A 16,951-nucleotide genomic window follows, 5' to 3' on the forward strand; every position below is an offset into this window, starting at 1 on the left:
TGTGTCTAACATGATAAAATACAAGGGATGTGGAAATTCCATTCAATAACTTTTATTATTTATATTATAGCAGTGACTACGTCTTTCAACCAGATCAGCATCAAGAGGAGTCTAGTGCATATTTACAGTGAAAACTTTTTTTTCAAAGGACTGGTGTTTCTGGATTAAGGGCTATAATACACTTGTCTGCTACCAAAAGAATTATCTGTATTTGAAAAGCAAAGACCACATTTTTAGCAAACATTCTATAAAGGTAAGATAAGTACCTCAATACTCGTAACACTTGGGAAGAAAGCTGTAGGTCGCTCTTCCCAAATGATGATGGTCAACTCTTGTTCTCTCCCAAGTATGACATTTATTTTTTTAGAATACACATTTTCCTGTATGTTTGGGTTTTTTAAAAAATGATTGTGTTCTGCATTCAAAAAGGGCTGGTTTCATTATTATTGGATGTGAAGTACAAGGGATGTCATTCACGGTTCTTCATGCCTTTTTGTCTAAAGCAAATTAAATTGTTATTAAATTGTTAAATATTTGTCAATTATTTGTCAATAACAATTGTAATTGTTACTAAATTGTTATCTGTATTTATCTGGGGAAATGAGGTAACACAGTGTTTGTTCAGCAGGCTATGCTTATTGTCCTGGTACAACATGGCTAGTTTCCATTAAATGAAGAAAACTTAATTCTGCATTTTTGTCAAGACAAGATAACTGCCCCTTGACTAACACCCCAAATATATTCCTTATAACCAGAGATGGGTTTTTTTGGTGGTGGGGGGGAAGAATTGTCATTTGGGGTTTTTTTCCTCAGAAATAAAAATCTTAATTCAGGTGTGAGAAGCAAGGGACATGTGATAGATAGGGAATGTGGTTGAGGTGAAAGATGGAGCTAAAAACTGACACAAGCACCACACCCAGCACCTTCCAATTAGCTATGCACAACTGGTAAGTACTGGTAGACTTTTTTATTTCTTTTTAAATGCATAAAGATCAGTGGCAGAAGTCTCAGGCTGCCACCGTGATGGCCTGCTGTTGTTGATGGATAGTGTACCATAAATTGCCAAGATGCTGAGACTGGAGAGACACTTAGTGAGTTCTTACTTACAGACCTGCATACTGAAGAGACAGAGGTGTAAATGAAAGTACAATTTAGGCTAGAAAGCTTACTTACAAATGAAATTTTGGATGAGACAAAGCCATAAAATGCTGTAGTTTCCATTTTTCTCTGTACTTAAGGATTGATCTAAAAAGCTATGACTGTAAATTGGGAGGAGGCTTTCAGCAAACTTTGGACAGGAGTATTTCTGTATGCTTTTCTTCTATTTCTGTTTAGACCATATGATAAAGACAAACATGCATCCCAAAAAACCTAGTCTGTGTTTTTATAAAATGTGTGAGCTCCCTCAGTAAGGTTTTTGCCTTGAAAATATTGTTGTTTCTGATTTCACCATAGCAACGAATAACTAGGTATTTCTGGTGGTTTGTGAAAAATATCCTACTGTGGTTTGAAGGTGCAAGTCCTAATCTTTCTGGCTACCCCCTTTTTTTTCCTCCTAGTTTTAATTGCCTTTTTAAATGGATGTGAGAACTTGGCTAACGTTTAAGTCACTTGTACATGGAAAAGGCAGCCTGCAAATGCTGCTGCACCATCTCCCAAGAGATGTGGGTCAGCCTAGTATATTAAATGGTGCTGGAGGGAAGTATCTGACTATGAAGACACATGAAATGGTCTGTGCCAGTGCAGCAAGGTGTTAAGTCTTAAGTACCTGTTAGCATGTGGCGGGCCAGAGGTGGTGGGTGGAGCTGCCTAGGAGTAAGTGACAACAATGATTTACCCATGTTTCTTGTTTGAAATCATGTCTTGGCTTAACAAGACTTCTAACTGCAGTATTAAGAGTTTTTTTTTTTAATTTCAGATCAGGATAAAATTGTTTTTGTTCTAAGCCAAGACTGTAATCTCTAAAATACATTAAAACTGCTGCTAAGGAACAGTATGCATCTTCAAGGAGTTTGCCAAGTACTATATTAGCAGAACCTGAGTTTGAAGAAAAAATAATTGATGGACATTGTGCAAGTTCTGCTTTCCAGTCATCTTAATCATTGGCTAAAAGTAAGTATAGATATCCAGGACAATGTAACTGTGGGAACTGGATGGAAACAGGTAGGAATCTGAATGCTGTGCTTAATGGTTTAAGAAATCCTCCTGTGATAGACTTTGCTCATCATGGAAGGTGTAATTTGGCCCTGAATGCCTGTCTCCCACCTTTGAGACAATTGTGCTAAACTGAGTGTTAGAACTAAGCATTAAGGCCTGTGGCACACTCTTCCTCTAATCCAGAGATCCAGCACCGAGGCTGCCTCTCCCTGTTAAATTGAGGAATCCAAACATAATCTTTGAATGAATGCAGTCAAAAATACTTATCTGTACTGCAGTACCAGACAGATTGGTAGTGTAACACTGAGGACCAGAGCACTCGGTTCTCATTTTCATCAGAAAAGTTCCTGCAATGAGTAGACGGGGCTGTCCCAGTAGTGCCAAGCAGTTAGGTAATTAAATTGCACCAGGCCTTGGTCACTGTTCCCTGTTGTCATTATCTGTATTGCCATGCTTGCAGCAGGTGCTGAAAAAGATAAGGGTAAAGTTTAATAAGGAAATAAGTAGAGATAAATTTTGCCCTGCTATCTTTTTCCCAATAATATAGTGGTTCAAGAACTCCCTGAGGGTACAGGAGTCCCAGGTTCAAGTGGCTCCTCTGTTAGATGGAAAGCTGAACTACTTTGCCTTCTATTGGTAGGTAATTATCTGTTCTGTAGTTTTGAGAAAATGTCACAAATCCTCAAACTGAACACTTTCTGTAGAATACAGTCAGGTATTGTTCCCAGCAGTGGTGGTCAGCACAGTAGTTCTGTGTGCTTGCTATTTGTGGTTCTGAATCTAAGGCTCCCTGTACTGATTCGCAGGATAACTAGGAGCTGGCATGGATGCTCTCTGTAGTGGGCTTTTGCTTCTGCCCATCTCTGTCTGATCTGCTTTTCAGTTTGATGTGTGGCCAGTTAAAAGGGCTGGGAGAAGGTCACCCGCATCCCCCCAGCAAACTGCCACCCGCTCCTTAACCCTCAGGAAAAACGTGGGGAGCGGAGCAGGGGCCAGGCAAAGCCGCGGGGCAGGGGCTGGTGCCTGCGGGCAGGAGGACGCTGTGTTGCCCACTCTGGCGGGCAGGGAGGGCTCCCCAGGGCCCACCCCTCCTCGGCGGCGAGAGCCCGGCACGGCGGGTACCGGGAGAAGCCCCGTTCCTCAGGCCGCCGCGGCCCCCGGGCCCTCAGCCCGAGCCGCACGCCGGGCGCCTACCGGCACCGCTTCCCGTGGCACGGCGGCGGCGGGCTGAGGGCCGGGCTCCGCGGGCACGGGCCGGGCCGGGCACAGGCGGGGGCCCCCGGGCGGCGCGGCTTCGCCCGCCGGCCCCAGGCTCGGGTTGCCCGCGGCGAGCCGGAGGCGCTGGCTGGCAGCGGGGCCCCGTCCCCGGGCGGCGCGGACGCGGACTACAACTCCCAGCGCTCCGCGGCGCGGCCCTCCGGCGGCGGCCGAGGAAACGAAAGCGGGCTGCCCCGGGAGCCCACTGCACCTTCAGGCCGCAGCATGAACGGCAGCGTGGCGGGCGGCGGCTTCTTCGAGGAGGTCATCAGCCTCACCCGCAGACCCTCAGGTAAGGCGGCGGCGCCGGCCGCCCCTCGCCGGGCCCGCGGCTTCTCCCGGGCCGGGGCAGCCGCGCCGAGGCCTGCGCAGCCCCCGGCGGGGCGGGGAGGCCGGAGCGGGAGCGGCGGCGGGGGCTGGGCCGGGGGGGCCTCAGCGGACGCTGGGGCGGCGGCGGGAGGGTCCCGGCGGGGCGGGCCGGGGAGCGCAGGGCCCGCTCCCAGGCGCTGGGGCGGCAGCCCTGGGGTTCCCGGCCGCGACGGACCCTCCTGCCACGGCGTGCCCGTGGAAAGCGGCCGCGGCGGACAGTCTGCCGCGGGAAAAGCCCGTGACCTGCGTGCGGGAGAGCTGGCTGGCCCAGGCTTTGTCTTCTGTGGGAGCAGCGGCCGGGAGCACCGGCTGCGGCTGGTGTCTCGGGCGGGACAGCTCGCCTCTGGTTTCCCCAGGATTCGCCCTCGCCGGTGCCGCTCCTGTTGCTGTCCCGGCAGGTGCTCAGCACTGAGCCCTCTCGGATACCCAAATTAGGGGGCGTTTTGAAAAACGTTAGTCGAACTGACCATACCCTGTACTGTCAGGTTTATGTTAACTGCTCGGGCTTCGGGGTGGTGAGGGAGAGGGAACGGGGCAGCCTGTGGGGCATTTTTTGGGCTTTGCTTTTCCTGTCACAGCAGCGTGTGCTCTCCTGGAGGCCCGCAGATGCCTCTCCACCCTCATATTTTTACAGGATTTATGATGCCGTTCAAATCGCACTTCGAGAAGTGCGGCAAGTTAGAGCCAAATGTACGGCTCTGGAGCAAAAGGTTGGCTCCAAAGAACCCCGGGCTCCAGGGAGGTTCTGTACTTTGGTGTACGAAGCCTTGTCTTTAATTAAAACGAGTATGAAAGAAAACGCCCCAGCCCTTCTGTCAGCACAACTGCTGGGTGCAGCTGCTGGTCGGCCTCGGCTCCATGGGTCCCCCAAGGACCCGCAGCACCCGCGTCGTTGGTGTACGTGTTGGTTCCCTTTCTCCGGGGTGAAGGTTGTTCCCATGCAGGGCTGGGGTCTGTCCTGGCCCCCGTGTCAGTGATCACAACCCAAAGGGTGAGCCCAGCAGGCAGCCCTCTGCATCCCCTGCTTGCCCAAGTGGCCAGCGGTCTGGAACCTGCGTGCACAGCCACAAGCTCAAATTAATGAAGCCGTACTTGTCAGTGAAAATTATTGGCTTAAACGAAACCATTTCTGAGGGGAAGGCTGTTTCCATACATTCGGGAACCTGAAATTTTGAGTGAGGTGGAAGGGGATGTTGAAGGGCAGAGCTGAGAGGTCTTGAATGTGGTCACAGCAATTTAAATCAGATTACCACAAGCAGCATTTGTCCCGTCATTAAGATGGTCTGTGTATTTTTAGAGTTAGGTTCTAACTATGTCACTTGATTTGAAGGTCCTACAGCCCCTGACGACCTTGATTTACCATGTGAATTATTATTCACTTCTGTGGAAGGAACAAAATGCTGTTATCTGTAAAGCACAGTGTAATCCTTTAATCTCTGTAATCAGAGTTTTGACTGCAGCTTTCTAAAATAGGTCTGATGCTGAACATCTCTGGTAGAAGTTTGCTGAGGAGGTGAATGTATTTACAGTGGCAAAGCAGTGTATGTATATGTCTCTCTTTTTCAAATTTCCTTCTGAGGTACTAGACTGAAATTAGGTAGAAAAATCTGGGTTTATGGAAAAGCGAATAACTTAATCGGTTCAATTTGCAATATTATTCAATCTCTCTTTTCCTAATCCTATCAATCATGATTTTTTAAAATGTCTTTTTAAGTTTCAGGAGCATAAATGAGGCATACGGAGGGTCAGAAGTTTAGACCAGAGCCTACTTTTAAAGCTCTGCCATTCCACTACTGGTCCCTTGAAGACAAGGGATTTAGTGCCATGTGCTCTCTTCTTCCCTTTGCTCCTTTTCTCCCGGTTGTGTGGTGTTTCTGTGGCTTCATGAACTGGAAGAGGGGAGAACAGCAGAGAACTCCAGGAATGATAGGGAAGATATTTTTAGCCAGAGTGGAAATGCTGGAAAGGCACTTTGAAAAAGCCCTGTGAATACTTGGTCTAGCATGAACTGCTGCTTCTTTTTGTTGCAAAAGCTATGGCTTTTGATTACTTTTCCCATCGTGGGTGGAAATTTGCAAAATGTATACTTTTTAAGTATATATATATATATATATGGGAGGTTTTGTATGTGTGTGAGAATCAATGTGTTCTGAAACTGGTTCCTTCCTTCTGTCTGTTTAATAAATGTTGATTAAACCTTGTACTTTCTGTAGTATTGATTCCTCCTGTTCCCAGCTTACTGGCTTCATGGAAAATTTTTTTTTTTTTTTTAATTCCCTTGAAAGGTGTGCACAACTATTCCTTCTTGGAATAGATATTAGTCTAGCTGAAATGTCAGTATTTCTTCAATCTGCTGCCGCTTCCATTTTCTTCCTCATTTGTCTAAAGCTGCCAGGAAGGGGAGAAAAAAAAAGGAAAAAGAGATGTGGCAAGACTGCTGTTAATATTTCCTTTCTTCCCAGCTGTAGATGCACACTTAAAATAGTATGACTCATCTTTTGCATCCTTTGATCTCCTATGACTGATGTAAAATGCTGCTTCCTAGTAGGCACAAGGTGGTTTTACTTTCATTTGCAACTCTCCTTCTCCAAGTTTCTAGTCCCAACTTTGATAGAAAGTAAGAAAGGGAAAATAAATAAATCAGCCTGCTCGAAGGTGGAGAGAATCTGCCTTCAGTTGTTCTTGACAATAGATTCTGAATGTCTGGTTTATGTCAGAAAAAAAGAAAGGTTTTGTTTTTCTCTGTTTACTTTGGTAGTATATTTGAATTTTTTTTCTTCTTCTTCATTGACTTTTCTTTCATTTTGCATTGCAAGCCCCTTCTTAGGGAATCTTTCCCATCCCTTGTCACATATTATTATTTACAGAGAAACTTAGCTGCATGTACAGTGGGGAATGTGCTCTCATAACCTCTGGTTTTCCAGATTTTGAATTCAGTCTGTTCCTCTGGATTTCAGTGAAACAAAAAGTCTTAATCTTTAAGTGAGCTTTAATCCAGCATCTGATTCTAGCTAGAGATCTCTAATTGAGGCTTACTTTAAAGAACATCATGAAACATAACAAAAATGTGAAGTGGACATCAGCTTTGTTTAATGTATATATACTCCTTTTTGTTTTGCTTTAAATCTGAGAACTTTGTCTTCATTTCCTGTCGTGTTTTGAATTCCTGAAACAACAAAGTGATTACACACAATTTGAAGTAGCTGCCTTGAAGTTAATCTTATTCTTGGGGGTGAAGGATGCCAGTTCTAGCTCCTGAGATGTGGAAGGGTAGTCTTCTGAGCTCTAGGTGACCTCCGACTGGTCACCCAGCTCCACTTGCCTGTTTCCTCATCTGTAGACAGGGTCTAATGCTCCTTGCCTTTCCTAACTGTTTCCCAGCTCATGAAATGCTCGTCAGGCATGATTTCTTGTTGCTGAAAGGTAATGATTTACTATAGCCTGTTGTGAAATGCAGAATGCTTTCTTTCATGCTGTGCTGAAGAGGCATATTCCTGCTGAGGGCGGAATCAGCATCACAGAAATGATGGCATGTCCCTCAGTATTCCCCAACACCCACCTGAAAACGGCTCATGGATGCTTTATGGAATGAAACATCTTGACCCCCAGGCATTCAGAGTCTCTCTTCTGCTTTCAAGACCAGCTCCATAAGAATAATTTTTCTAGACAGTGATGGTTGGAAAGGGTGGTGCAGGTTTGTGTGCTGTGAGTTGTAGTAAGGTGGAGAAAACAGGACAATGTAGGAGGGTACAGACCCCAGCAACAGCAAGAATGTCTGAAGCTTTGAGCTTTTTCTCATCAGCTTTCTCTTTGGCTTACCTTAGGGCTGGGCTTCAACATTGTTGGTGGGACAGATCAGCAGTACATTTCCAATGACAGCAGCATCTATGTCAGCCGGATCAAAAAGGATGGGGCAGCTTACCTTGATGGCCGGTTACAAGAAGGAGATAAAATTTTAGCGGTAAGCCCTTTCTTCTGTTGCCCTGTGTGTTCTTGAAATACAGTGACCGGTGATGTGATATGAGATGCAGGTTTCCTGTTTGCAGTGCATGCAGAGGAGGGATGTGATGAATGGAATTAGGTGATGCTGAGCAAACTCCATGGGGGAGCTATCTTGGGGGTATGGGGAGAGCTTTGAGCACTAGGGAGATGAGTGCCTCTAGACATGGGCCCATCTCTTCTGCATTCTTGATTTGTCTCAGAAGCGCTCCTTGGTTCTGTGTTTGTATTTCCTCTGTGACTTGCCTCCCTAAGGTTTTAGAATCCATCAGACCTTCTCTTGCTCGCAATTGACAGTCATTTACACAATGTAAATAAAGGTCTTCCACCTATTAAATTTCCATTTTTTTGACTGGTAGTCCACGAGTACTGATCCTTTTGCTTAGGGGGATTTTTAAAATATAGGGGGCTATAAAACTTCTAGGCCACAAAACTTTTAATTTCAGTTCATCAGGAATAATACAGGCAGTCTCTCCTTTTAGAAGAATGTTTTAAAGTGACTGAGGTTCAGTTCCACTGGTTCTTCAGACAGTTGGCAATCATACAAGACAATACGCTTTACAAAGTGATAAGTGAAGAAGTAACCTCTCCTAGTGTGATGCATGATCTTTTAATACACCTTTATTTTATACTTGCTTATTATGTTCCACATGTAATCTTGTTAGCCTCTATAGAGTGCCTTGCACTAGTTGTAGCCTATTATTGATCCAGAAAATGATAGTAAGTTAAACAGAGAATATTATCCTCTCTTTTCTTGACAGTTTAATATTTACGTACTTGTGTTGGAGCAATCTAAATATCAAGAGAATGGAGGCACTGGATGTGATCTCAGGGGATACAGTTAGGGGTAGTGGGAATGAAAAAGAAAGATTAGGATGGATATCATCAGTTAGCGAATGAAATCAAGTAGGTTGTTAAGCCTTCTGCCATGAGATATTATTTTAAATTAAGAAAAATTCTAACACTTCTAAGTGGATGCCAATATGTATGTAAGTCTTTGTTTTGTTTTGGTACATGAGTATGCTTTTAAATATATGTTTACAACACTCTTTCAGACAGAAAGGTTTCAAAGGTGGACCAGTAGAGGGAACAATGTGGGAAAGACTCATAATAATAATTTTGCTGTAGCTGCACTTTTATTTTCATTAGCTGTCAGAATTACACCTTTGATTTGTTTCCAGTAAAGCAACAACATAAGAAGCTGCTATTGAAAACAACTGTTGTCTTATATTCTGATTTTGCTTCTAGGTAGTTTTTTTCAGTACCTCTGTGTTTTGGCTTGGAGTTTCTCATATTATGTCTCAACATATAAAAATACATCTATAATATGAATAGATGAGTATGGATCTTGCTGATGATAATATCATGCCCCAAATGCAGAGTTTTGTGAAAGAGGAAGATTTTTATCTCCTAGCTTTCCTATTAGCCTCCATCATTAAAAATTTGCTTTTTGCCCTTCAGCAACTGGTTCTCCTTTTCCCTTTTTGCTAGGTCAATGGCAGAGACTTGAAGGATTTGCAGCACAAGGATGCTGTGGAACTGTTCAGGAACGCAGGCTGTGACGTGTCTCTGAAGATTCAGCGCAGGGTATGTCTTAACCTGTTTCTTAGGGTTACTTCTGGCTCAGTTTAGACTGATTTCTCTGGTGGATAGCTCTCTATTTCTTGAGGCATAAAAATACCGTGTCCAGGTGGTCATTGTCAATTATGCATATTTTATTTGAACTACAGCCTCCTCTAGTTGACCACGGCTGTAATTATTTGTGCATTACTTGTATGTAACAGTATTAGTGAAGAGGTGAGTTTGGAGACGTTCCCAGGTCTTTGTTTTGCCTGGAGTATGGGTTTTCTCACAGATCTCCTTTCTCAGAGGTAAAGGTTTGCCTGTGGAGGCAGAATCATGTTCTCCAGTTTTGTTTCATAAGCCAAAATCTTACTAGAGACAAAACTCCCCTTTTGTTTCAGAGGTCATCACTCACGGTAGTGTTGAGATGTGTGTGCACACCACTACTACAAGAACACATTTTGGTGCTCGAGCATGTCCAGAGAAGGGCAACAAAGCTGGTGAAGGGTCTAGAGCACAAGTCTTACAAGGAGCAGCTGAGGGCACTGGGCTTGTTTAGGCTGGAGAAAAGAAGGACCCGGGGAGACCTTATTGCTCTCTACAACTACCTGAGAGGAGGTTGTAGCGAGGGGGGTGTGGGTCTCTTTTCCCATGTAAGAAGTGATAGGACAACAGGAAATGGCCTCAAGTCGCACCAGGGGAGGTTTAGATTGGATATTAGGAAAAATGTCTTCATTGAAAGGGTTGTCAAGCATTGGACCAGGCTGCCCAGGGAAGTGGTTGAGTCACCATTCCTGGAGGTATTTAAAAGATGTGTAGATGTGGTGCTTAGGGACATGGTTTAGTGGTGGACTGGGCAGTGTTTGTTAACATTTGGACTCGATGATCTTAAGGGTCTTTTCCAACCTAAATGATTTTATGATTCTGTGAAATGTGGGCTGCTAATTAAAATATACTAGCACCATTTTGAATACAGAAAGAGAGAAATCCTTAATCCACTGTTGTAATTTGAACATTCCTGGCTAGCATTGAAGTTGACAAAGGAAATACTGATCAGCCTGTAGGGAGAGGTGAGTTGAGGCCGCATTCCTACTCCCTTAGTAAAGGAGTAAATTTTCTGGACTAGTGTACATAGGGCAGGTAAGAAAAGCAGAGAGAACTTGTGATGCACTTTTCCTGGTAAACACACCAAGAAATTGTGTGGTTGGGTGTGCATCAAGGGATGACTGGGTGTCTATGTGTCATTGCTTCTGCTGTATGAGACATACCCAGTGCCAGCTGTTAGTCCTAGCTTACAAAGTGGCAGAGAAACATGAAGGTGCCTGGTGATGACTGGGTACTCTGCAGTAAAAGCTCAGTCCATCCAAAGCCATTCTAACTCTCCCATGTGTGGAGTGTATAGGTGCCTGGGGAAACCATCTTGCACATCCTTACAGAGCCACCTTGTCCCGACACAGAACTGGGGGTCTCCTGTGATGGCTCTGACACAGATACTTTTCTTTTTCATTGTAGTTGCAGCCACAAAATGGCCCTGTCAGTCATCGGAGCGATGGAGAATCAGGTGGGCTTCCTCTAGCAGCCATTCTTGTGCCAGGCCTGGCGCTTGCTGCAGCAGCAGTCTGGATCTTGCTGAGGTATCGACAGAGGATGTGAAGAGTTCACGTTTCGGATATCACTGCGTATTTTACACAGCGATTATGTAATTTAAAGATAGAGAATCAACGATCTTATCACAGGCTGATGTCAGAAAGGATCATTGCCTATCATAAAGCTGCTGCTGATGTTCTTTATATATTGATTTTGTTGCAGGGTGGATGGAAGCAGAGAGGAAAAGGGGAAGGGCGGTGACTGTGTTTATGTATAGAGTGGGATAGCTGGTTTTTTGACTAATCTGAGGAGGTTTTGCCATCCTCCTCTGTTTTGCACCATGAACTTTCAAACACTCATCTATACCATGTTTTAAGACGTGACTTTTGGTTAAAGGGAGTGGGGGTTGGGGTGGTTTTAAATCAAAAATATTTACTACAGGCTTTGCCTTGTTTCCACTGAATTTTTCTTGAAACTAATGATCCCTGTCTGAACCATGAATAAAAAGAAGCAATGAAGAGGGTATATTATTTTTTCCATTGAATTTTTGTTGGTTGTTGCTAATTAAATGCCTTAAGAAAAATGTATAAAACATAATCTGTGGTTTCACAGGTAAAATCATCAGTGTAGCTGCTGATTTAACAGTAGTATACAGTGTTGGTGAGGTATCCTGCCAGTTCTGGAAAGAAAAAAGCCTGCTGCTAGAAAAATACTTTGTCAGAATGATTGCTCATTCTTGGGTCAGAGTTGTAAAAGAAAGCTTTCCACAAAATGCTAGCATACTTGGAGAGAGACAGGCAGACAACTGAATCAAAAGGATGAGCATTGGCAAGAGATCTGGGCATGCTAAGGCTACAGAAGAGTCTTTAAATTAGTAATGAAGCAATAATCTCTCCAGTCATCAAGTGGGTCGAAGTCTGCATCTCTCAGGTTAAAGGTCTGTTTTGGGGGTTATTTTTTTGTGTGAGGAATATTTTAGATAAAGTTTTCTGTAGCAGCTAACTTGCTGTCTGCAGTCACAAAATCTTAGGATGATTGAAAGGGAGAAGCCAAGAGCAGGCTGGGATTGTCCTGGCTTGTTCTTGTTTGTGAAGACTGATGTGATATTCAGGAGACAGGCTGGCAGGTGTAAGGCAGGGTGTAAGGCTTAGTGAGTAAAACCAAAGGGAGTGACCCTGGCTCTGGAAAGCGTGTTGCAGAATTTACCTGCAGGGTCTCATCTCCTCACTGTGATTTGAATGGTTTTAAATGCCTCAGCTGACATGAGCTCTGTGGGGTAAAACCTCCTCTTGTCTCCAAGAAATCAATGTGTTTTGTTGTTTTTGTAAAAGAAAAGCAAAATGCATGGTCTGGTCTGTATGATGCCAAAAAAATCACATATGCAATATATATATTCAAACAAAGAAAAACTGGTGTCTCGGTGCTTTACTTATCTCTTGTTACTTATTTTTCTAGTCAAACATTGCTGATGTGTTTGAAATTGTTGTGTGTTTGCTCAGGGCTGTATTCCTGCCGTCTGCTGGAGATAGAAATGGTAGGCTGTTATACATGATGTTCCTAAATCACAGTGGTGTTTTGGAGCACTCAGACCACATGAAATCTTGCTTTGGCTTATATGCTGCTCTAGTGTAAGGGGAAATGGGAGGAATTTTGCTCAGTGTCCTTAGGGGACTTTGGGAACAGACTTGAGGTTTGGTGAACGTATATTGGTGTTGGATGGCCTGGGCTGATGTATGCGGTGACTTGCCTTGGCCTGCAAGCCAGTTCTGCCTGATAGCAGAAGGGCTGCTGTTCGGACAGAGCTTTGCAGATGCAGCACAAACCAGTTTGCTTGTCTGTGACCTCCTCTGAATATCTGGATGTGGTGTCCATGTGGAGTGTATTAATGTGGATGATTAGATGTTGGTGCTGTTGTACTACAGCCATCAGAATAAAGATGTGGACAGTAAGTAAAAGGTCTGTCTGGGACAAACCTCTTGTTAGTCCCTGCCCGACTTGAGTTTCTGTGAGAGGGAGTATGTGGAACTGGCTAGGAGGATGAGGATTTGTGGAAGGGAGTGATTACTCATTTCCCATTGGAGTAAGCAGAGATAGCAAAGCCTTTGCGTTTTTTTCGTTGTTTGTTTTTTTTCATCTTTGAGCTTTGGGATTTTGATACTGTTCAGACATGATTGCCATCTGTGTTTCCGGCATTTTATTATGGGGGGAGGGTTGTATCCAATGCCCAGATAATTGATGTGGCTTACGGATCAAGAAAAAGCCCTTCTGGTGCATAGTGTTCCTCTTGGATTTCTTTTCACAATTACTGAATAATTTTAATACCACAGCATTAACCCCTGTGGCTTTTTCAGAAGTTTGAAGAGTAGTTTTTATTGAGAATTTAAACCATCTGGTCTAGAACACCTTTCTGTGCCTACTGCCTTCAAACTAGTGCCTGAGGAGTGCCACGCAATCCCTTTTCCAATCCCCAAATCCTTGTGGAAAATACACCTTGACCCCAAAGTCTCCTGTGAGCTGTGGCTCATACTACCTTCTCACAGCAGCTGGACTGTCTCACCTAAATTTTGTGTGTTTTCCAAAGTCTTTTTCACTGTGAGGTTTCTGTAGCCTTGAGTTTCATCTTTACACTGAATGCTGCATATATGTTGCATATATGTTTTCTGTCATTGCGGAAGAAGTGAATTAAAAGAACATCTAATGAGGACAGCTTGTAAATGCAAGCAATCAGAAAAAGTTTTAGCTTTTGTTACAACTTAAATCTCTGGGTTTTGAAAAAAAGTTAAGTTGAAATCCTGAAGACAAATGTAAAAAGCATCCTAATTTGTAAGTTTGGGGTTTTTTTAAGAACTCAGTCACCATTGGTACTGAGGGCAGCTGAAACTCTTAAATCCCCATGTTTCTTTCTCATTCTTATCTGTTCCCTCAACCTTATTGTGAATTTAGTGACCTGCTGAAGCCTGGATTTTCATATCCATAGTTTAGGGACAAATCAATCTATTTTGACTTCCTGTATATTCTAGGCATTTGAGTCTCTTGAATTGCATGTGCTAATAACATGGATTTGATTTAGGCATAACAGTGAGAAAGAGCCGCCAGACTTGATCTGAAGATAGGAAGATGCACTACTTCTGGCATTTTTTAATTAAAACATACTAGAAAGGAGCGTGTGGGAGGGAAAGATGCCTTGCTTTCAGTTTGCCTTTAGGTTCCAGCAACTGGTTTGTTAGGTTGTTCTGTGCTAGATTAAAGAGGCCTCTAATAACTGATAGTCCCTCCCTGTGAGAGGATTTCTGTGTTGTAATTGCCTGCCTTCTCACATTATTTTTAAGAAATGAAGCCAGCTGTGCCCTTTAAGTTTCTCAGTGTAAGATACTTTTTCTCTTGAAGTAGTTTCTCTGCCATTCTGCACCCTTTAGAGTGTTTCTGTACTGCTTTGTAAAATCCAGACACCCCAGCCACGTGCAGAATCTCATTACTGAGCATGTCAATGCCATATAGTAGGAGTTTTCCATATCATTTTTACCTGCAAACCCTTAACATTTTTTTGGTGAAGGTGCAGACATGTGCAAAGCAAATTTAAGCCAACTTCTAAGAGCTGGATTTTCTTAAATAACTTTTACAAATCTCTTAGAAGTGGTATACAGCTTTCCCCTTCTTCATTTGCTTTCTCAAGTGCCCTAAGAAATCTGTGAACCACAGAATAAACACCATTGCCACATGAAAGGTAAATTCTCTTAATTCCAGTTTGTAGATCAAAAGAGTAATCCCTTTTGGTCATAGTGTTACACTAGAAATGGGTGTTAAGTGCCTGTATGTTCTGATTTCTAAATCCTTGTCCATACCCGATGTGACCTGCATGGTGTGGGTGAGGGTGTCTGAGTTTGCATGTTGTCGAATGACTGCATCTCCTGTTTGTATTAGGTGTGAGCACTGACAGGCCCAGATTACTCTCTCTCTGCCTTGTCTGCTGTGTTATCTACTGGTCCACTGTCTTTACTAGTACTGGTTTTGTCTACTGCCAGATCATCGGTGAAAATACTGAATGGAGTTTGGTGCAGACGCAATTTCCCCCTATAGTTATGATTTTTCAGTAACTGTTGGTATCTCCTGATTATTGCATGCTTTGTCTAACAGGTGCATTTTTATAGTGGATAGCATTGATTTTTTTTTTTTTTTTTTTAAAATACATATATCAGCATGCTGCATAGTACTAAGTAGATTACATCTGAGTGTTCAGTAAACTTCATCTACTCTCTTGCTGGCAGAAGCAGATAACAAGGGTAATGATCAGGTCAGGTGAGCTTTATGAGCCAGTCTTCCTCCCATCCTCTTTCTTAATTTATTGATGCGGGTTTTACCTGTGGAAGTTGTTTTCCTCTACTCAAGCTGAAGGAAAGAGCAGGTAACTTACTGGTAAGACAGTGTCCTACAGGCTGGGGGGGCCCAAGGGAAGGGTTACGTGAAGTGTGAAGGAGGGCCTTACCTATACCCTTGTCTTAAGGGTTTTCTTCATGACTAGCTTTAGGCAGATGCATGCTGCATCTGTGCTGCTGTGCTTGGTATGTGTGTCCTCTCCGGAGCTCTGCTCTGTCTCTCCCCATGTGCAGCTGAGGGGGACTCCAGGCCTTTCAAAGCTTCCTCAAAGAAGGATCCACATACAGTGAGAACGTACACTTATTGAAATGATGAAGAATGCTGTGCAGACTCAAAATGGCTTTACTTGTCAAATTTAAAAGCTTTGGTCCTTGCTGCTGCAGCTGTAACTGACCACAGACGAGCTTTACTGTAGAGTGAGCTGTGTATCTCTTACCTGACTGCCAAAACCAACTTTCCTAGGCTGGCACTCTTTGTAAGTGTGTGTGTGAAGTATGCAGGGTAATTATTCAGAGTGGCATGTGAATGACTGGAGATCATTCATCAAGCTTGTGTTTGTGTCCAAGTATTCCAGCCATGTTTACCTTTGGTGAAGTTCTCTCCCCTCTCATCTCTCTTCACCACCTCTCAGCAGCCTGGCGTTTGTGCCTGGCTTGCATTTTTTGCCATGACACAAAAGCAAGTGTCATAGAAAAATTGCTGCTTTTGCTCTGTGTCAGCAGGCACTGATACTTGTTAGCTCATCTGTGTCCCCTTAGTTGCTCTGAACTAGCTATCAGACTGGGTGTTACTCCTTTTCGCTTTGGAAATGAACGTTGGCACTTAGTTCTGTGACTGCCCTCATTCTGGCTGGCTTTTCAGGTGTTGGAGGGCACATCACCAGAACACCAAGCACAAGCCTGTTCTGAGGTAGTGGAGGCTCTACAGTTAGGGCAGTAAGAAGCTTTGATCAGTTCTGAATTGAGCCCAGAAAGCTCCAAGACCTTTACTCTGTGTTTATGTGGACACTAGAAGCTCTTGCTGAGTATCAGTATTTCAAGCAGGATGGTCCACTCTCTAGAGCAGTAGGGGATGGATTCCAGTTTTGGGAACACCTCTGAAGATCTGTGTTGATGTCATGGCAACTCCCAGCTCCAGGCCTGCCCTTTTTGCCCTTAATGTGTGTCTGTCTCACCTTTCCAAGCTCCTGATCGTGTTGATGCTGGAAGAAAAGATGTTTCCAGTTGTTAGAATGTGACAGTCCACACTAGACCTGTAACCCGTGTCCTGCTGTGGGTTGGATGGGCAGGATAGGCAGATTTTAGGGCTCACCACCTAGATGATTATGTATCCACAACTTTGGAAAGTGCAGCAGAAGCGCAGTTTATGCTAAACATGTCATTGTTCTGCTGCGACAGAGTATTTCCAGAGAAAGAAGAGAGAAAGTTTAGCAAAGGCAGAGTTTTGGAAAGAGCTGTACTTGTGCATGAGAGCAGGGTTGTCTATATATCCATGGCTAACAACATCTCTGGGAAGAGTTTTTGGAAGAGATTTACAGTGGATGAGAAAAGAAAGACTGAAGAAAACCTTTGTTCTTATTCATATTGTGTGTGTGAGAAAAGTGTGCACCTAAAAAAAAAAAAAGAAATAATATTTAAAAGAAATA

At 43.8% G+C, this 16,951-nt stretch overlaps 1 protein-coding gene across 1 annotated transcript; it reads left to right on the plus strand.

Annotated features, from left to right (window-relative positions):
- The first annotated feature begins 3,492 nt into the window (after positions 1–3,492).
- Positions 3,493–12,341, plus strand: SYNJ2BP (synaptojanin 2 binding protein). Its single transcript, XM_074909667.1, has 4 exons — positions 3,493–3,706; positions 7,608–7,744; positions 9,274–9,369; positions 10,858–12,341. The coding sequence occupies exons 1-4, from the start codon at positions 3,640–3,642 to the stop codon at positions 10,996–10,998; spliced, it is 441 nt and encodes a 146-aa protein (XP_074765768.1). The 5' UTR covers positions 3,493–3,639; the 3' UTR covers positions 10,999–12,341.
- The last annotated feature ends 4,610 nt before the right edge of the window (positions 12,342–16,951 follow it).

Source organism: Athene noctua, chromosome 6, assembly GCF_965140245.1.
Source record: "Athene noctua chromosome 6, bAthNoc1.hap1.1, whole genome shotgun sequence".
In the NCBI taxonomy this organism is placed as follows: domain Eukaryota; kingdom Metazoa; phylum Chordata; class Aves; order Strigiformes; family Strigidae; genus Athene; species Athene noctua.

Bases quoted from the DNA above. Each gene is read 5' to 3' on its own strand.
- SYNJ2BP (XM_074909667.1), top strand. From the start codon at position 3,640: ATGAACGGCAGCGTGGCGGGCGGCGGCTTCTTCGAGGAGGTCATCAGC. The intron at 3,707-7,607 runs GTAAGGCGGCGG...GGCTTACCTTAG, and splicing joins CCTCACCCGCAGACCCTCAG to GGCTGGGCTTCAACATTGTT. The intron at 7,745-9,273 runs GTAAGCCCTTTC...CCTTTTTGCTAG, and splicing joins AAGGAGATAAAATTTTAGCG to GTCAATGGCAGAGACTTGAA.